The sequence below is a fragment of the Tenrec ecaudatus genome, chromosome 5 (assembly GCF_050624435.1).
Source record: "Tenrec ecaudatus isolate mTenEca1 chromosome 5, mTenEca1.hap1, whole genome shotgun sequence".
Lineage (NCBI taxonomy): Eukaryota > Metazoa > Chordata > Mammalia > Afrosoricida > Tenrecidae > Tenrec > Tenrec ecaudatus.
In genome coordinates, this window is record NC_134534.1 from 53302052 (window position 1) to 53319204 (window position 17153).

A 17153-nucleotide genomic window follows, 5' to 3' on the forward strand; every position below is an offset into this window, starting at 1 on the left:
CCTATTTTGGGGTAATGAAAGGAAAGGTAATGAAAAGTTTCCTTTGTCTACAACTACAATAAGATTCTATTTCTATAAACAAAAACATATGTACAGATAAATTAATGGTACAATATAAATTGCTTTTAGTTGTCAGCTCCTACTTAATTTTTACTTTACATTTTCTTAAATGTTTTTCTTGTACAAACTTGTCAATTTTTGAAAGGTAGAAAAAAATAAGTTACTTGGGTGAGAAGCTGTGAAATTTGATCATCTATTTTCTGAAGTTTCATCTCATTCTGAAAATCGTTTTCATGATTCATTTTCTCCGGCTCCAAAGACGGACATACAGAATCGATGGACGTCAAAGCAGTACCTGTTGGCGTGCAAGCAAACTGATCCAAGGGGACGATCTGATCGATGTTTGAGGAGACTACGGGCACACTATCAATGGTCTGTAACACAGACACAAGGCAAAGGTTATTTCACTTCACATTCGGTTATTCCGATTCGAGGGCATCTCATATTAGGGGAAACCAGAAAGAACCATACCTCCTCCTCGCTTGTATTTAGGGGACAATCAGAAGAGACTAGATTATCCAAAAGACCTTCCAAGCACTGCAGGTGGGACACGTTTATTTCCGACAGGTTTACTGGCTCACCAAATATGTTCTTGCAGTCCAGGATCCTCAGCTGCGGCAGAGTCTGGAGAATGATGGCTCTGTAACCTTGAAAACCCATCAGTGCAAACGGAAGCACAGGCATGAGCTACAAGAGGAATTACTTCTAGAACTCAGCTCACCACCTACAGGCATATCACTGGAACCATAACGCTAGTCCCAGAAGGTGACTAATACATGTGCCATACGTACATGAGACCAATTTAGCAATTTATTCTGGATAGGAAACAAAAACATCTTCTGTTACGTTTTAATGGGCACAGTGTAGAATAACCATAAATCAGGTTGATCTGTAGAAAAGCAAGCCAGACTTTCCGCAGTGAGACCACAGCATCAGTAAAATTAAACACCCTCACAACCCTTTAAATAAAGACGGCGAGCGGCCCGAAACTCAAGCTGAATTCGGAAGCGGACAGGGAACTAGGGTCAGGCACCGTCACTGCTCACCTCAGATGGCTACTGGCTGAAAGCAGGGGACATCAGAAAGATGCTTACGTAGGTCTTCTTGATGACGATGGACACTTGGGGCTGCTGCCACTTGTTGGCTATTGTGCTTAACAACAACGAATACTCATGTCTGTATCTGTCTCAGCCCTGCTTTCCAGGCTTTTTAGCATGTACCGTACGAATGGAATTGCTGGGTCATGTGGTAATTCTATGTTTAACGTTATAAGGTACCATGAAACTAATTTTCACATTCTCACTAAAAGTGCTCAAGTATGACAGAATTGAATTCCGAGGGATTCTCTTATTAAATATGGAACTGTCTGAATAAAAAAATTACTAGCCTGTTAGTTTTATGGACTTCTTTTAATAGCAATTTCATTTGTCTTAAAATAATTTTATTTGTGATTATGTTTCTCTATATGCATAATAAGTTGCAAAGCTTTAAGACTAACACAATAGGTCATACACACCAATTCCAGAAAATGAAGAAGCCTCGAATATTAACCATTATAAATAATGCTAAATCAATTGTTCATACCTGGCACATGACACACAGGATTATCATCTCCATTTTTTTCCAAAATAAGGTAAGTCAGGAAGTGCAGTCCTATTGTACACTGAAGTAAGTGATGAATGCTATCTAGACAATTTCCATATAGGTCAATGTGTCGAAGTTTATGCCGAACTCCATGAAGAGGGATCAACCCTGCAACAAGAAATACAGTCTCTGATGCTCCAGTGGTTACTTTCTCCTATCCCTAATTAAAAGGTCACGTTCTATAGGTTATGTTTTGAGAGGTAAAGCAGCACTAGTAACCTGACCTTGGTCTCTACTGCTACGTCTCACAGATAAGGATGAGCACAGCCAGGAAGAAATCTGTTTGAGGCTTCAGTCCAGAGATTCCTGAGCTGTTTCTTTCAAACAAAACAAGCACACCTTCCTATGGTAACACATGCATTTATATGAAAGCCACTTAAAGTTCTCTTCAAGATAGTTATTAACAGACATTAGCTAAGAATACAATACATAGCACCTCTGTTGAGTAAAAAATATATACCAATAGCACACATTTGATTTAGTTCCTTGGTGATATTTCTTGTACAAGGTCACCTAGAGCATCAGTCAGGCAGTAGGTTTGTAGTGAAGCCGTTGATGCCTGGCACCACATCTCCTTGGCCCACTTCACTGTTGACTGGATACTTCTAATCTTTCTACTACATCCTTCAACAAGTTTCCTCTGACCAACCTGTGTTAGTAACTACCTACTGGACCTACTTGACACCAATTCATAGTGACAATATAGGACAGGGCAGAACTGCCTGGGTGAGTCACTTCTTAGTGGAGTAGAAAGCCCAGTTTTAATTCCGAGAAGTGGCTGCTGGTTTTGAACTGCTGGCCTTTCAGATCACAGCTGGAAATGTAATCTCTATGCCACCAGTATTAGTAAGTGCCACCAAACGGCTTCTGATTTATGGTGACTCCGTGTAACAGAGAACTGCCTCACATAAGAGCCCTGGTAGTAGAGCGTTTACTCTTAAGGTCGACAGTTTGAAACCACCGACAGTAAGGCTGTTCAGGACTGTTGCCTTCAGCTAGTGCAGATTTGCAGCTCGGTTTGACTAGATACTCTGCAGATAGGTTTGGGCTCCCACTGTCCTCCATAGTCGTCTCTAAATTGGGTGTTCATAATTTTATCTCTATACTTTCCTCTTCAGTATATACAAATTTTGTAATTGTCATCTTTCGATCACACAAGCCGATATGCTTCTTCTGTGTGGACTTAGTTTACTCCTAGATGCTTAATTGACTACAAGCCTTTAAGACCCCAGACACTATTGTGATCGATACGGAGGCTATAAATCTTTATGGGAGCAGATAGCTTCATCTTTCTCCCACAGAGCGGCTGGTGGTTTTGAACCTCTGACCTTGAATTCACCAAACCAATACTTACCTGACAGTGCCAGCAGAGCTCGGGGTGACATATAGTTATAAAAATATAAAAATCAGTTCCTCAATTGCAATAACTACATATGAAGTGCTCAAATGGTACAACTGTATTTCACAGTACAGAAAAAGGCCATTTCATCACTGTAGAAAGTTCCATTGAAGCTACTGCTCTGTGTAACAGCACATGGATTAATTACCGTTTACACTCGGGTATAAGCTGACTCGAATATCAGTAGAGGCACCCAATTTTACCACAAAAGCAGCATAAAAATGTCCTGGAAAACTCGGTTTACACATGAGTATGTATATATGGTATCTAAGATCAAACACTGTTCTCTTAAATTGAGTCTTTCTCATCAGGTGTTTTCTGCTACCATTAATTTTTGCTTCTATCCCTCTAGCTTGACTTTGGCACCAATAAGAATTATGATTGAAAACATATTCTCCAGATGATACCTTTGGTCAAAGAAAAAAAAATTTGGGGGTGTAAATGCTGAGGTAGCCCACCATGTGAAAGAAAACAGAGAGATCTCTACTTACCACTAAGGTCATTTATCTGATTAAAGGATAAATTCAGTCTAGTCAGATTGACTAGCTCTTCAAGTCCTAAAACAAAATAAAGTCTTTATAGGATTTAAGCAATTAATTACAGCAAAGTATAGTATTACAGTATTACTTCATAGAGAATTTTTTTGGTGAATGTGGGTGCTGAGGAGTTTGAAAGCACTTTCATATTAAAAAAACTCTCTTAAAATAAATCTTATACTTTTACTGGAAGGACAATTATATTAATGACTTTTAGGGTCAGAGTTAAAAGTTTAATATATTCTATTTTCTGGGGGGAAATTATTTAATCTGCCTTATGTATAATATTCACGGAAATCACTTACTAACCTTCTACTCTTGTGATCAAATTGCAGGATAAATTCAAAGTGCATAGATTTGACAGTGTGCTTAGCCCTTCGATTTGACTGATTTGATTAGATGACAGATCTAAATGTTGTAAATTCCAAATATGATCAATCGCTTCTATTTTGGAGATATTATTGCAGTGAAGATTGATGGTGTGAAGAGTTGAATCTAAAGATAACTCTGATATGCTACAAAAGAAAATACATACTATCAAAAACAAGTTTAAAAATGATAAAATCACAACCAAACAAGTAAGTCAAGCGCATGTGCTTTACTACTCACGGTAGGGTAAATGTCTTCCTACTTGTGGTAGCCTGGAAATGCAAGCTACGCATATCATCTGAAGCAGAATTTTGGACCACCTATATAAACAAGCCCTGGTGGTGTAGTGGTTACATGTACGGCTGCTAACTGCAAAGTCAGCAATTCAAAACCACCAACTGCTCCTCAGAAGACAGGGCTTTTTACTCCTGTCAAGAGTTGCAGTTTCAGAAACTCACCCGGCAGTTCCATTCTGGAGTTGGCAACAACTTGATGGCAGTGAGCCTGACACAACAAGAGACCCACCTGAGTGAGGCTAGTTCCTATGTGCAAACTCATGGGCACACACAACAGTGCACTACAGAACCAGCAAGGAACAGTGAAGGCTCTGTAGCTGGAGTGTCCAACCTGCATCCTACCGCTCCACTCCATGTCTACCCTGTTACTCGAGCAAGTGATGTCACCGGAGTCTCGGTTCCTTATTTAATCATTTTACAAATGAGAATAATGAAGTTAAAGGAATTAGGCAACTTGTCCAAGGTCTCACGTGGCAGAACTCAAGTACATGAGGGGTATTCCCTCAAAAAAAAAACAAAAACCAAAATCTTTTTTTTTTTTCAAAACCGTGTGTTTAAATATTTTTTTTACAAAACAACCTTTATCACTTTCCAAAATACTCTCCATTACACTTAATATACTAGTCAAATCTGCGATTCCATTCTTGGAAACATTTTCCAAATTTATCTGTTTGGATAGTTGACAGCACCTCCCTCAATTTTCTTTTCACCTCTTCTAAGGTTGTCAAATTGCTCTCCTTTCATATCCCTCTTTATTCGTGCAAACAAAAAGTCACACAAAGCGAGGTCAGGTGAGTAAGGAGCATGGGGCGAGAGGCATGCTGCTTTCTGCCAAAAACTGGAGCACTGACATGGCTGCGTGAGCAGGTACATTGTTGTGGTGGCAAAAACAGTCATGTGTCTCCCTCCCGCCCTCGCCACAATCAGACCTTGTTTGCCACATAGTTACGCAATCTTTTCAGAACCTCTAAATAGAAAGCTTGATTAACAATCTCACATGGTGGAATGAACTCCAAATGCACTATCCCCTCACATAACGTCTGGTTTTGGGGGTGGGTATCCCCTCATAAATTCAGATCAGTAAGCTTACTTTCTTTACAGTCTATGAAAGTTTTCCAGTACAGGATACAGTTGAACTCTACTACTACTGCCACTACAGCTAATGAAAAAGTACTGTCCTTTTGGAGCACAATTGGAATGTGGGATGTAAATAACAGAACTTGTTCCTTGATTCTCAGTGGTTACTTTTATGGCTGTAGCCTCTCTAGCAGAAAGCTGAACCCAGAAGTACAGTGCACATTGCTCAGGGCTTCTAAATAGGTGACTGGAAGGAGGTCAGGCAAGAGGATACACCTGTCCTGGGTACCTGCTGCAGGTACTCTTGTTAGTAGCTGTCCAGTAGATCCCTACTCCAGGTGACCGGGCACGCGGAGGAAAACTGCTCCAGGTTTTCACGGCAGTGCCCTCTCAGAAGCAGATCAGTCTTGTCTACGGGTATCTCTGGGGGAACATCAGCCTTCCGGCTAGCAGTAACACCCCTAACCGCTGACGTCTAGGGACAGTGCAGGTACCTCAGCAGCAATGACAGAGCTAAAGGCAAGCCAACCGCGGTAGTAGAAAAGTACAGTCTAGCAGTCAGAAATGCGCTGTCAGGGCAGGCCACTCCAGGTATCTCCGAAGCAGCATACAGCCTAAGTCGCTACACACTTTTCACGTGCCCTCGGTCATCCTAGGAGCCCTGACGGTGCTGCCAGATTAAGTGGTGGTCTTCGGACCGCAAGGATGGCACTTTCAATCCCTCAGTTGCTCTGCAGGAGAGAGACAGTGATGTCCGCTCCTGTAAATACTTACAAAGCCCGAATAACACTATTTGGGTGGTTATGAATTGGAACCAAATCAAAATTTGGTCATTCAGACCAAATTCCTGACAGTATAAAACAAACAAGAGCAGAATAAAAAGCAGTATTTCAAATGTCAAGCTGTTGCTGGTGTTCTCCGTTCTAACAGAACTCTACATACAGTAGAGGACATCCTCAGTCCTGTGCCATTTTCACGGATGGCATGTCTAGCCCATTACTGCAGCCACTGTGTCAGTCCATCTTCTGGATGGTCTTCCGATTTTTTGCTGACCCTCTACTTTATCAAAGGGCCATGGTGGAATGCAGCACTGGGGTACAATCTGAAAGGACAGCAGTTCAAAACCATCACCTGCTTTCTACTCCTGTTAAGTTTGTCTTGGAAACTCAGGACAGTTCGACCCTGTCCTATAGGGTTGCTACGAGGAGGCATTGGCTCAATGGCATAGCATTTGGTTTTGCTTATCCTTTATCAAGCCTGATGTCTCCCAGGGACTGGTCCCTCCTGATACCATGTGCAAAGTAGCCACACCGTCCTAGCTTCTAAGGAGCATTCTGGATGCACTTTTTTCAATATAGGTGAGTTCATTCTTTTGGCACTTCATAGCATATATTATTTGCCAACATTAATTCAAGAGCATCAATTCTTTGTTCTTCCTTATTCACTCTCCAGCTTTCACACGCATAGGGTGCAATTAAAAATAGCATGACTTGGGTGAGGCGCAGCTTACTCTTTAAAATTACATTATTTGCCTTTTAATACAGAAAAAAAATTACAGTAAATGGGCTCAATGCAGTACATCTTTTCTGACCAGTTTCCCTGGACCATGATTGCTGATCCAAATACAATGAAATCCTTGAAACTTCACTTTTCCTTCTTGTCCAACTTCGAGGATATGTTTTATGTTAAAGTGTAATCCATATTAGAGGCCATAGTCTAGCAATCTCTAATTGTGGCTTCAGTATTTTCGAATTTTGCTTGCTGCCATTTACTGAGCTCTTGGCTGCTAACTGAAAGGTTGGAGGTTTGAGCCCGCCTAGAGGCATGGGCTTTCAGGTAAGCGTTGGACTGGTAACCATAAGGTTAGGGGTTCAAAACTAACAACAAGTCCTCCGGAGCCTTGGAAACCCAAAGGGGCAATTCTACTCCGTCCTATTTGGTTACTATTAATTGGAATCACCTTGATGGCAATGAATTTGGTGTGTGTGTCAAACGACACCTCAGAAAACTTGGATCTACTTTCAAAATTCAGCCACAGAAAACCTTATGGCGCATAGTTCTATTTTAACACACCACACATGGGGAGTTGGTATCAACTGAACTGCAGTTGGTATTTTGAATTATTTAGTGCCAGATCTTATGCTACTAAACACATGCTCTTAATTGGAAACATTTATTTTCTGATAGTTTTATTTTCCTGGAAATTAATACCATGCAGACAATATGTAGAATAAACACTTTGAAATTAGACCTTACTGGGTTATTCATATGTCTGCAGTTTGGGCTGCATGACTGAACGCAACCGTGAATTTGTTACTATTAAAATTTGGAACGAAGATTGAGTTGATGAAGCGAAACAATGCGGATCAGAGAGTCTTGCTTCAAGGCTGCCAGAGCTACTGGTCTGGACATTTCTTGTGAGGGTCAGAGGGACAGAAAACAGTCGCGACAAAACTCTGCATCGGCTACTATCACAGGGCAGAACACAGGAACGGAACGCACGAGAAGGACAGAGCGGCCATGGAGCACAATGCGACACGTCCAGCTGCTAACGGGGTCACTCGGGGAGCCGGGCCGCCGAGGCCGCCCACGGTCCCCAGGGCCACACGGCGGGGCCAGCCCCACGGAGCAGCCTGGAGGACGCGCGGCGCGCTCGGGCTGCGAAGCGCCTTTACCTCCGCAGGCCTTTGTCTAGGAGGCACAGATCCCCGCAGCTGCTGTCGCCGTCCTCATTTTCGACTTCCACCGCCACCGCCGCCTCCATGGCACCGGCAACGGGGAGCCGGATCTTAACCGGCGCCCAGCGCTGGGGCCGAGAGCCCGGACCTGGTTCCCGAGTGAGCGGAAGTCCGGCCGGAAGGGGTGGGGCGAGGACCCGCCCCCTAACCGACAGCCGGGTGCTTTCCCGCCTTGACGGTGCCGTAAAGCAGGAATCCAGCGCTTCCGCACCGAGGCCTTTCCGTACTTTCACGGCACTGGGAGGGCCGACGCTCAAGGCTTGCCGTAAAATGAAGTCTTGGGTTGGGCGTTAGCGTTGAGCGGGGCTAGTTTAAAAAAAAAAAAAAAAGGTTCCGTGCTCCTACTACAGGAATTTTATGTTATGACGCCTGACTGCTTCAGTCATTTTCGAAACAGTTGGTTTTTAGTCCCTGTAATCCTGCACATAACTTGAAGATTGCTCCTCTGTCGTGTTTTTGAGCCTCATGTTGACGTGTTAAAATATTTGTGGACACGTTTGATGGATACTTTCATCTATGAGGAGAAAGCGTAACCTAATTCTGAAAGCGTGCGCCCCAATGGGAGAAATGGAAGTTGCCTTCACAGCAGGCATAGAACAGCGATCTCTAAGCCTGTTGTAGGATGTTGTTTGTATTGGGGAAGTTTCCAGAAAGCAAACGATGGCTGAACGGTCTTCTAGGGCTGGGGGAGTTGTAGGAATGAAGGACATTCCAAATAGAAAAACAGCAGCTGACTTGTATCAAAGGTTGCTAAGAATCGGAATTCACTCAATGGCAACGAGTTTATGGTTCCAGTAGAATCCCTGGGTAATTGAAATGGTTAATGCCACTTTGCTGCAAACCTAAAGGTTGGAGGTTCAAATCTCTGAGGCTTCTCAAGCCTTGGTCAGTTCCTGAAAACGATCAGCCCTTGAAAAATCTATATAGTACAATTCTTCTTGGACACACGTGGAACACCCTTATCCTCCAGGAGGGGCATCGTTTTTTTGTGATTCTAAAACAACGTATCAGATTAAATTGTTCTCTCAATGCATGGGCATATTAAAAGAGACTCTAAAGATGTATTTCAACTCTGACTTTGATATTTCACTATAATGAAATAAAATCTTTGATGTTTCTATACCAAGAACAAACTAAGGGCCTAACTTCAAGTCTAATGTTAACAGTATTCAAAGTTAACTGCCATTAATATCCAAGGTCAGCAGTTTGAAACCACCTGCTGCTCAGTGGGAGAAAAATGAGTCTCTACTCCTGTAGTTACAGTCTGGGAAGCCCGCAGGAATAGTCCTATCCTGTGCCATAGGATCGCTCAGAGTCAGAATTGACTCCATAGCAGTATGTTTTTTACTTACTATAGTCTAAAACTTATGGATACATTTCTCTTTTTAAAATATTTGTTTTATAAACAATTTTATTGGCACTTTATCCACATGGTATACAACTCAACCATATAAAGAAAAATTGTACAATTATCTCCACAATCAATTCTAGAACAAATCTAGAAAACAATTCTTCATTGTATTCAGTGTAATTCCCCCCCCCTTTAAAAATAAATCACTATTGAGGGCTCTTACAGTTCTTAAAACAATCCATACATAATTCCCCCTTTTTCCTATAGCCAATTATTTTGCAAATTTTTTTCCAGGTTTTTTTCAACAAAAGGTTATAGAGGAGAGATTCAGAAAATCTTTATGACCAAAACTAGATATTTTAATTAAATCCATCTCAAATTAAACTGGTCCTTTGTTGGTCTGTCTATTTGAGACTAAATGTTTAAATAAAAATTTCTAACACACCTCTCTCTCTTTTTAAAAAAACAAGCTTCTGTTATTGGGCTAACTTAATTACTTGAAGTCATAATTGTTTCCTCTACAATCAACCATGATATGAAAGGAATACACCTAAGGAAGATTTTAATGTGGATATATTGGTGTAAAGTGGCCTTACAACACTCCTGTAGTGATAAGAATACTGAAAGTTTCAAGAAGAAACCTTGGTCTGCTGATTTTTACTTGAGCCAGCAGTTTCTGAAAGAAAAAGCTTTGATGTAAATTCTTAAAAAAATTATTTTGGGGACCCATATAGCTCTTATCACAATACATCCATCCATTGTGTCAAGCACATTTGTACATTTGTTGCCACCATCATTCTCAAAGCTTTTTTTTCTACTCGAACCCTTGGTATCAGCTCCTCATCTCCCCTCCTCCTTGTCGTCCTCCCTCACAAACCTTTGATAATTTATAATTGTTTTTCATGTCTTACACTGACCAATGTCTCCCTTCACCCACTTTTCTGTTGTCTCTCCCCCAGGTAGAGGGCGATATGTAGATAATTGTGATCTATTTCCCTTTTCTTTCCCCACCTTTCCCTTACCCTCCTGGTATTGCTATTCTCATTATTGGTCCCGAGGGGTTTATTTGTCCTGGATTTCCTGTGTTTCCAGCTCTTATTTGTACCCGTGTACATGCTCTGGTCTAGCTGGATTTGTAAGGTCATGATATATTACCTTTTGGGGGGAGGGGGTAATGATAGTGGGGGGAGGAATCATTAAAGAACTAGAGGAAAATTGTATGTTTCATCTGTGCTATACTGCACCCTGACTGGCTCGTCTCTTCCTTGTGACCTTTCTGTGAGGGATGTACAATTGTCTACAGATGGGCTTTGGGTCTCCCCATATTCCCCCTCATTCACATTGACATGATTTTTTGTTCTGGGTCTTTGATGCTTGATATCTGATCCCATTGACACCTCATGATCACACGCAGGCTGGTGTGCTTCTTCCATGTGAGCCTTCTCGATGTTAATAAAAAAATCATTTTACTGGGGGATTGTACAATTCTTATTCAATAGTAGTTCTTTATTTTAATTTTTTTTATTTTTACGGCACCTTTTTTTAAAAGCTTTTTATTGTGAACTGGCTGAACCAGAAATATATTTTCTATTAAAAGTAGTTACATTTAGTGAGTTCCATTCAATATCAATGTTAATTCTTATTGCCAACTCCAGCCCCAAAGAATGCTTTAAATCAACTTAGGCACATTTCTAACATTTTCTGGGGGGGAAAAAAAAAGACATTGTAAGTATTTTTTGTCCTTTTGAATGGAAATTTTGTAGGCCACATAAACACACTTGAGCATGTGTATCACTAGAAGTCTTTCCCCAATGTTTAGATACTTGACTTTCTACTTTCACAAAGAGTTATAGTTTCAGAAATTCTCAAGAGCAGTTTTGCTCTGTCCTATATTATTATTATGAGTTGGCATAGACTCAATGGCAGTGAGTTTGTTTTCTGTGTGACCTGAAAGTGTGCTGGTGATGCAGTGGATTACAGAGGTTATTTAGGCTGCTAACTGCAAAGTCAGCAGGTCAAACTCACCAGCTACTGAGGAGGAAACAACAAAACTCTACCATCAATGAATTCTGACTCACAGTGACCCTAAGGGGACAGAGTGGAACTGCCGTGTGTGGGTTTCTGAGGCGTTAACTCTTTATGGGAGGAGAAAGCTTCATCTTTCCCCATGGAGATGTTGGTGCTTTCAAACTGCTGACGTTGCGGTTAGCAGCCCAACCCATCACCCACTACACCACCAGGGCTCCTGGCTCAGAAGAAAGGTGAGACTTTCTGCTCCCATGAAGAATTACTGCCTTGGAAACCCTTTTGCATAGGTTCCTAAAGCATAGGTTCTTTTAGCATAGGTTCCTAGAGGGACCTGCCGCTCCCTTTTCAGTTAAAAAAAAAAAAGCTCCCCCTGACAAATAGTACCTTTGGACTATAGCCCATAATTCAAGATCAAGTGTAAGTATCTGCTTTTGCAGTGCCTGGGTGTGTTCAGTAACCTCCTAGGGAGTGGTATCACCCGCTTTGGGAAGCACTTATATAGGGTCTCTGTGAGTCAGAATTGAATGGGTGATATTTGGTTGGTGAACCCAATCACTACTAACCAATCAATTATTCTTATTGTAATACCTGGGTCTTTGTCCTATAGGATAGGTTTCCAAATTTATTTGGTTTACTGCCTCCCTTTCAGAAATAAAACAACAACAACAAAAAAAACAAAACAAACCTTCGATGCTTCCCTGACAATTAAAACTTTTTTTTTACTACAGTACACAATCCAGGATAAAGTGTAGATAAATCTTCCTTTTTTAACATGCCCACCTAGATCATTCCACTTTCCCCAATGAGGCAGCGTCACCCACTTTGGGAAACACCACCCTATATCTACCCCCATTTGGCACCCACTTCCTGAAACTGCCATGTTCTCGCGAAACAAATTGGTGATTTCTCACCTGGCTGTCTCTCCAATGCCAAATACATTCCTTGAATGTTCATTTAAGGTGTGAGTGTTTTTCACCACCTATGACACGGTAGAGGTGCAATCTACTTAGTGGTTTCTTCATTCTGGACTGATGTTTGACTCTTTTTTGACTAATAAAAAATGCTCAAAGTCGTGATGTGCAAGTCCCAAGCCAGGACTCCAAACACATTCCATACCACTGATTTTTTAAATAGATATCAAATTTTATTAGTGGTTACTAGGGTCAGTATACAGAAAGTGGGGGTAGAGGGTAGGGGTGATGGAAAAACTACAAGGATCATGGAATGTTAGCTTGCAAACCGATTCTTGTAACTGCTGTCAAGGCTTAAACCTGCAAATAACTGAAGAGGCAAAAGTTGTGAGATAGATATACAAGGGGGCTTCAAAAAGGTTGTGGGAAACTTCCATTATTTTCAAATTTATTTAGAGTCATCACTGGGGCTATTTCTTGCTGCTGGTTTCTTTGCTGGCCTGCTCTTCCACCTGCATGGCCAGGACCAGGGAGGGCCTTCTTGAAAGCTTGCAGGTACTTGGGAAGCATGGCTACAGTGGGTTCTGCTTTGTTCTCAATTTTCTCTAGGTCATAGTCTGGCTGCTTGGTCATCTAGGATGAGCTTAAGTCATATTGCCTCTTGCTTTGAGCTGAGGAGGTGCAAGGAGTCTCGGGGAGGAGGCCCTGCTGAGCATCCATTCAGGAAGAGGAGCCTTGAGTCTGGGTGCCGTGGCACAGCGAACAGAGCCTGCAATCAGTGTCTGAGCTTGAGAGGTGTTCAGGCGAAAACCAGCAGACACGTGGTCAAGTGGAGACGACGACGGAATCAGATGCTGTCAAGTGTGAGTCTCTGTGGCCCTAACCAAGTGTCTCTTGGGGAATTGCCACTTGGGAAGCATGCCTTCCACCCACCACTTTTCTTTCAGTTTGTCTTTCTGTCTGGGCTTGTGTGCTGCTGTGATTCAAAGGTCACCACTGATTCTTATCTTGGGGCACTGTCAAGCTGTTTGAACAAGCCTCTAGCTACCCTGCTAAAGGTTAAGAGAGTGCCTGGAGCAGAAACAAATTATCCCAGGTAACAGATACAGAAATGAGCCCAGCAGAGACCCGAAGTGCCCAGCTGAGCACAGCTCAAATGGCACATCCCACAATGAAGAATGAAGTATTGTGTTAGTAAATTCTGGGAGAAATATGTCATGTACAAGTAAATGATTGATAACACCATCAATGTTATTATTGAATATTGATTACAAAAGAATATTTCCAGTGGGATAAATATTATATTAAGACAAATGACTAACATTAAAAACAAATTACCCTGAAAGTGTATTAAATGTACTGTATCCTCCAAAATTATGGGCATTACATATCGATTGTAGTTTAAGTGTTATTAAAAGCTTACAGGTTGTATTTAGTTCTACAGATTGTACTCAGTTGATTCAGTATTTAAGGAATACTGGTCTTTTTAAAATTTACACTTGACCAATGAATAGTTTTATTATTCACCTGATTTTTTTTCAGCATAAGTGTTTAGACATTGCACTTTTGCCTCCAATTCTTTTCTCCCCCCGGCCCCCCCTCCAAACACACATAATTTCATGTATTTTAAGAACAAACTTACAGGGACAACACAAAGACAGACAACATTAAAAACATCTACTTGCATGTAGGACAACTTGTTAGAAAAGTATAGTGAATGGATGGAATCTATGACAAAAATGCTACAAGCACCATTTGCCCTCAATAAGAAATTTACTTGTTTTTTTAAAAAATAAATCCAAATGCTGGCATTGTTCAGAAAAATTTAGCGGGTTTATTTATAATTGTTATGAAGTTGAACTGCTAAACGTGCTTTCTGAGATATTTTGACTTGCATTAATGCTTTATGTCCCCCCATTATAATTCACACACCAATGAACATGGGAAAACTGCCAGTACCTGATGGCTGTCCCCTATTTTTCCACTTGCAATCACATACTTAGGTACATTTTGACCCCAGGAGAAAAATCAAAACCAAAACTAAAAAAAAACAAACTAATGTTCAGAACTACCAATAAGAGGAAGAAGAGATTCTTTTTTTTAAAGAAAAAAAAATGGTTTTCTATCATAGTGGATTCCATTTTTGTTTTTCAAATCATTTTGTTGAGTTTATCCCTCCCACTCCTCCTATTCTTCTTTCAAATCATTTTATTGGGGGCTTATACAGCTCTTATCACAATCCATCCATCCATCCATTTGTCAAGCACATTTGTTGTTCAGCAGGAGCTTGGCGAGCCAGAGGAGCACTGGCATTACAGAGCTACATTGGCCTGCCTCCATTCTTAATCTGCAAAACAAGATGTGTTTTTCATGAGAGCTCCGTTCTAAAATTCTAAATTTTTGAATTACAACAACCTGTAAACAGCATTTTAAGCTTACTTGTTAAACTTTTTAGTGTTGTTTTATTTTTCAAAATTGCATCTCAATATATGTACACTTGCTTTACATAGCATCTATGAAGCTTTTTTTGTCTCAAAAATGGTCAGACATTTGGATTCAGTCTTGCTAGTGTGGCATCAAATGCTAAAATGCATTTAAGTCAGGCTTGCGGTGGACAGGTGACAATGTGGGCATTGGAGTGGAGAGAATAAGCTTTATTCTGAAATGGTAAATTGTTTAACATGACTGCTATGAGACAGTGTGTGTAGGAAAAATTAATAAACCAAGCTCACTTCCAATCTCTCTGAATCCTCTCCAGCATTTATTATTTTCTGCTTTATTGAATTTTGCTGAAACTGTCAGTGAGAGCTGGTATCTCATTGTAGTTTTTAATTTGTATTTGTTTTATTACTAATGAACATGAGCATTTCTTCATGTTTGTTGGCTGCCTGGATGTTGTTTTGGTAAATTGTCTATTCATGTTTTGGGCTCATTCTTTGATTGGGTTATTTGTATTTTTCTCATTTCTCCATTTATTAGAATAACCACATTCGGAGAGGCACAAAGCACATAAGTTTTACAAAGTTATCATAAATACCAAACTTTTTAGTCAGTTATTTCTCCATTTAAAGAAAAAACAAAGCTTTGAAGACATCTGAGTCAGCTTGAAACACAGAGGTCCTAAATATATGGGAACTAAATATTTTTAAATGCTTGTAGTTCCTGCTCTAATAATGTCTTTAAGTAGAATCCAGCCTAACTGGGATTAAATGTGTAAGATCACGATGCAAATGCTTTGGAGACAAGTAAACTCAATCTGTACGGCGTGGGAAAAGATGTCGTGTGCACAGAGCTTTGTCTGGGTTCCCTGAGGCCTCGGCTTCTGTGGTCGTGGCTTGTGCTGTCCATGCAGGTGCTGTCTGACTGGTGTTCTCCAAGACGTTGTTCCCTTGGAAACAGGGTGCATGGATCTATTTTCCCATGTTGGCAAGTCTTCTCATGTTTCAAAATGAACTATTCCATCAATCTGATCAATAAATCCATTCATACGTCCTTCTGTTATCATTTGAGATGCTATCTTTCCTGCCTTAGCTGCAGGAATCCCTAAAAAAGCTCCAAGTTCAGCTAGGGCAATATTATATATATATAATTTTATTGGGGGCTCATACAACGCTTATCACAATCCACACATCCATCCATTGTGTCAAGCACATTTGTACATTTGTTGCCATCATCGTTTTCAAAACATTTTCTTTCTACTTGAGCCCTTGGTAACAGCTCCTTATTTTCCCCCTCCCTCCCACAGGTAGTATTATTATATAATTTGCTTGCAAAAAACAAAGTATGTTCAATAATAGCTCTGTCCAAGACGCTAGAACCATCAGCTGTGGTGGCGTTTTGGTGAGGCGTCAGCATGGCAGCAGATTCTTGACATTGATTTCCTCTGGTGATTCTGTCTAGGTGCATTTTCTCTAGGATCCCAGAGGCAGCAGGCTGCTGGCATCTTTCATCCATAAAAAGAGTACCAAGCATTCGAGACCTCCTCTGTCCTGTTGATGCTGAGATGGTCCAGTGCAAAACATGTTTTGAGGCCTCTAGTCTTTCACTTTCATGGACTATTGTCATGTAGGAGAGCTCATTGCATCTTTGGACAGCTGCATTGAATTTTCTTCTATAATCAAGAACCACGTGCACGGCATATCTTATCATGTATCTGTAGCTGTTCAATGGTTGATTCATTCTGAAGCAGTGATGCCTGATTTATGTAAGCTTCTGCCTAGACTGGATCCTCCTCCTCCAGATATCGCCTAGCAATCTTCAAGTTAAGTCTCTAGTTTATCAACTACATTGTATTGTTTTTGTCCTGTTTCCAAAGGAATCCCCACCAACACTTGGGCTGCATTTCTCCAGGCTTATGCTTTCTCATGTATGGGTGCAAGCTGCTGTCTAATTGAAGCAACCTGCTCTTCACATGAAATCACTCTAGCTTGCATCTCTTCCGGGTGGAATGATCGACTTCTTAGGCTGTGCTGTCAGGCGGGCGGGGGAGATGTGTGCACAAGTCAGTCAGCAACTGTCGAGAGATTACGAGGCTGGCCTTCTCACTTACCTTTGCTTCCACAAAGACTTTGAAAGCTCCGAGTTGTTCTGTGCCAGATAACGGAATCGCTTTTTCCTGGATCTGTCGATAATAGCCCACCGATCTTTATGAGAGCCGCTCGGATTCATGAGCTGGGCCAAGTCCTGTCACACCGCCACCGCCGCCATCTATCTTCCCTGTATTTTTCTTGATAAGAAGTTGTAC

The 17153-nt window shown here is 41.1% G+C and overlaps 1 protein-coding gene and 1 pseudogene across 2 annotated transcripts in view; both read right to left on the bottom strand.

The window, feature by feature from the left end:
• LRRCC1 (leucine rich repeat and coiled-coil centrosomal protein 1) overlaps window positions 1–8243 on the bottom strand; it is a 40275-nt gene extending 32032 nt beyond the window's left edge. For both annotated transcript variants that reach the window (XM_075549529.1, XM_075549528.1), the window contains exons 1-6: window positions 8057–8243; window positions 3949–4154; window positions 3595–3660; window positions 1645–1812; window positions 532–707; window positions 225–434 (exon numbers count right to left, since the gene is read on the bottom strand). In XM_075549529.1, the coding sequence (XP_075405644.1) occupies window positions 225–434; window positions 532–707; window positions 1645–1812; window positions 3595–3660; window positions 3949–4154; window positions 8057–8145 (915 nt within the window). In that variant the 5' untranslated portion in view covers window positions 8146–8243. The remainder of the gene's footprint in view (window positions 1–224; window positions 435–531; window positions 708–1644; window positions 1813–3594; window positions 3661–3948; window positions 4155–8056) is intronic.
• A 7590-nt stretch (window positions 8244–15833) lies between these two features.
• Window positions 15834–17116, bottom strand: LOC142449090 (COP9 signalosome complex subunit 4 pseudogene; annotated as a pseudogene).
• Between the last annotated feature and the right edge of the window lie 37 nt (window positions 17117–17153).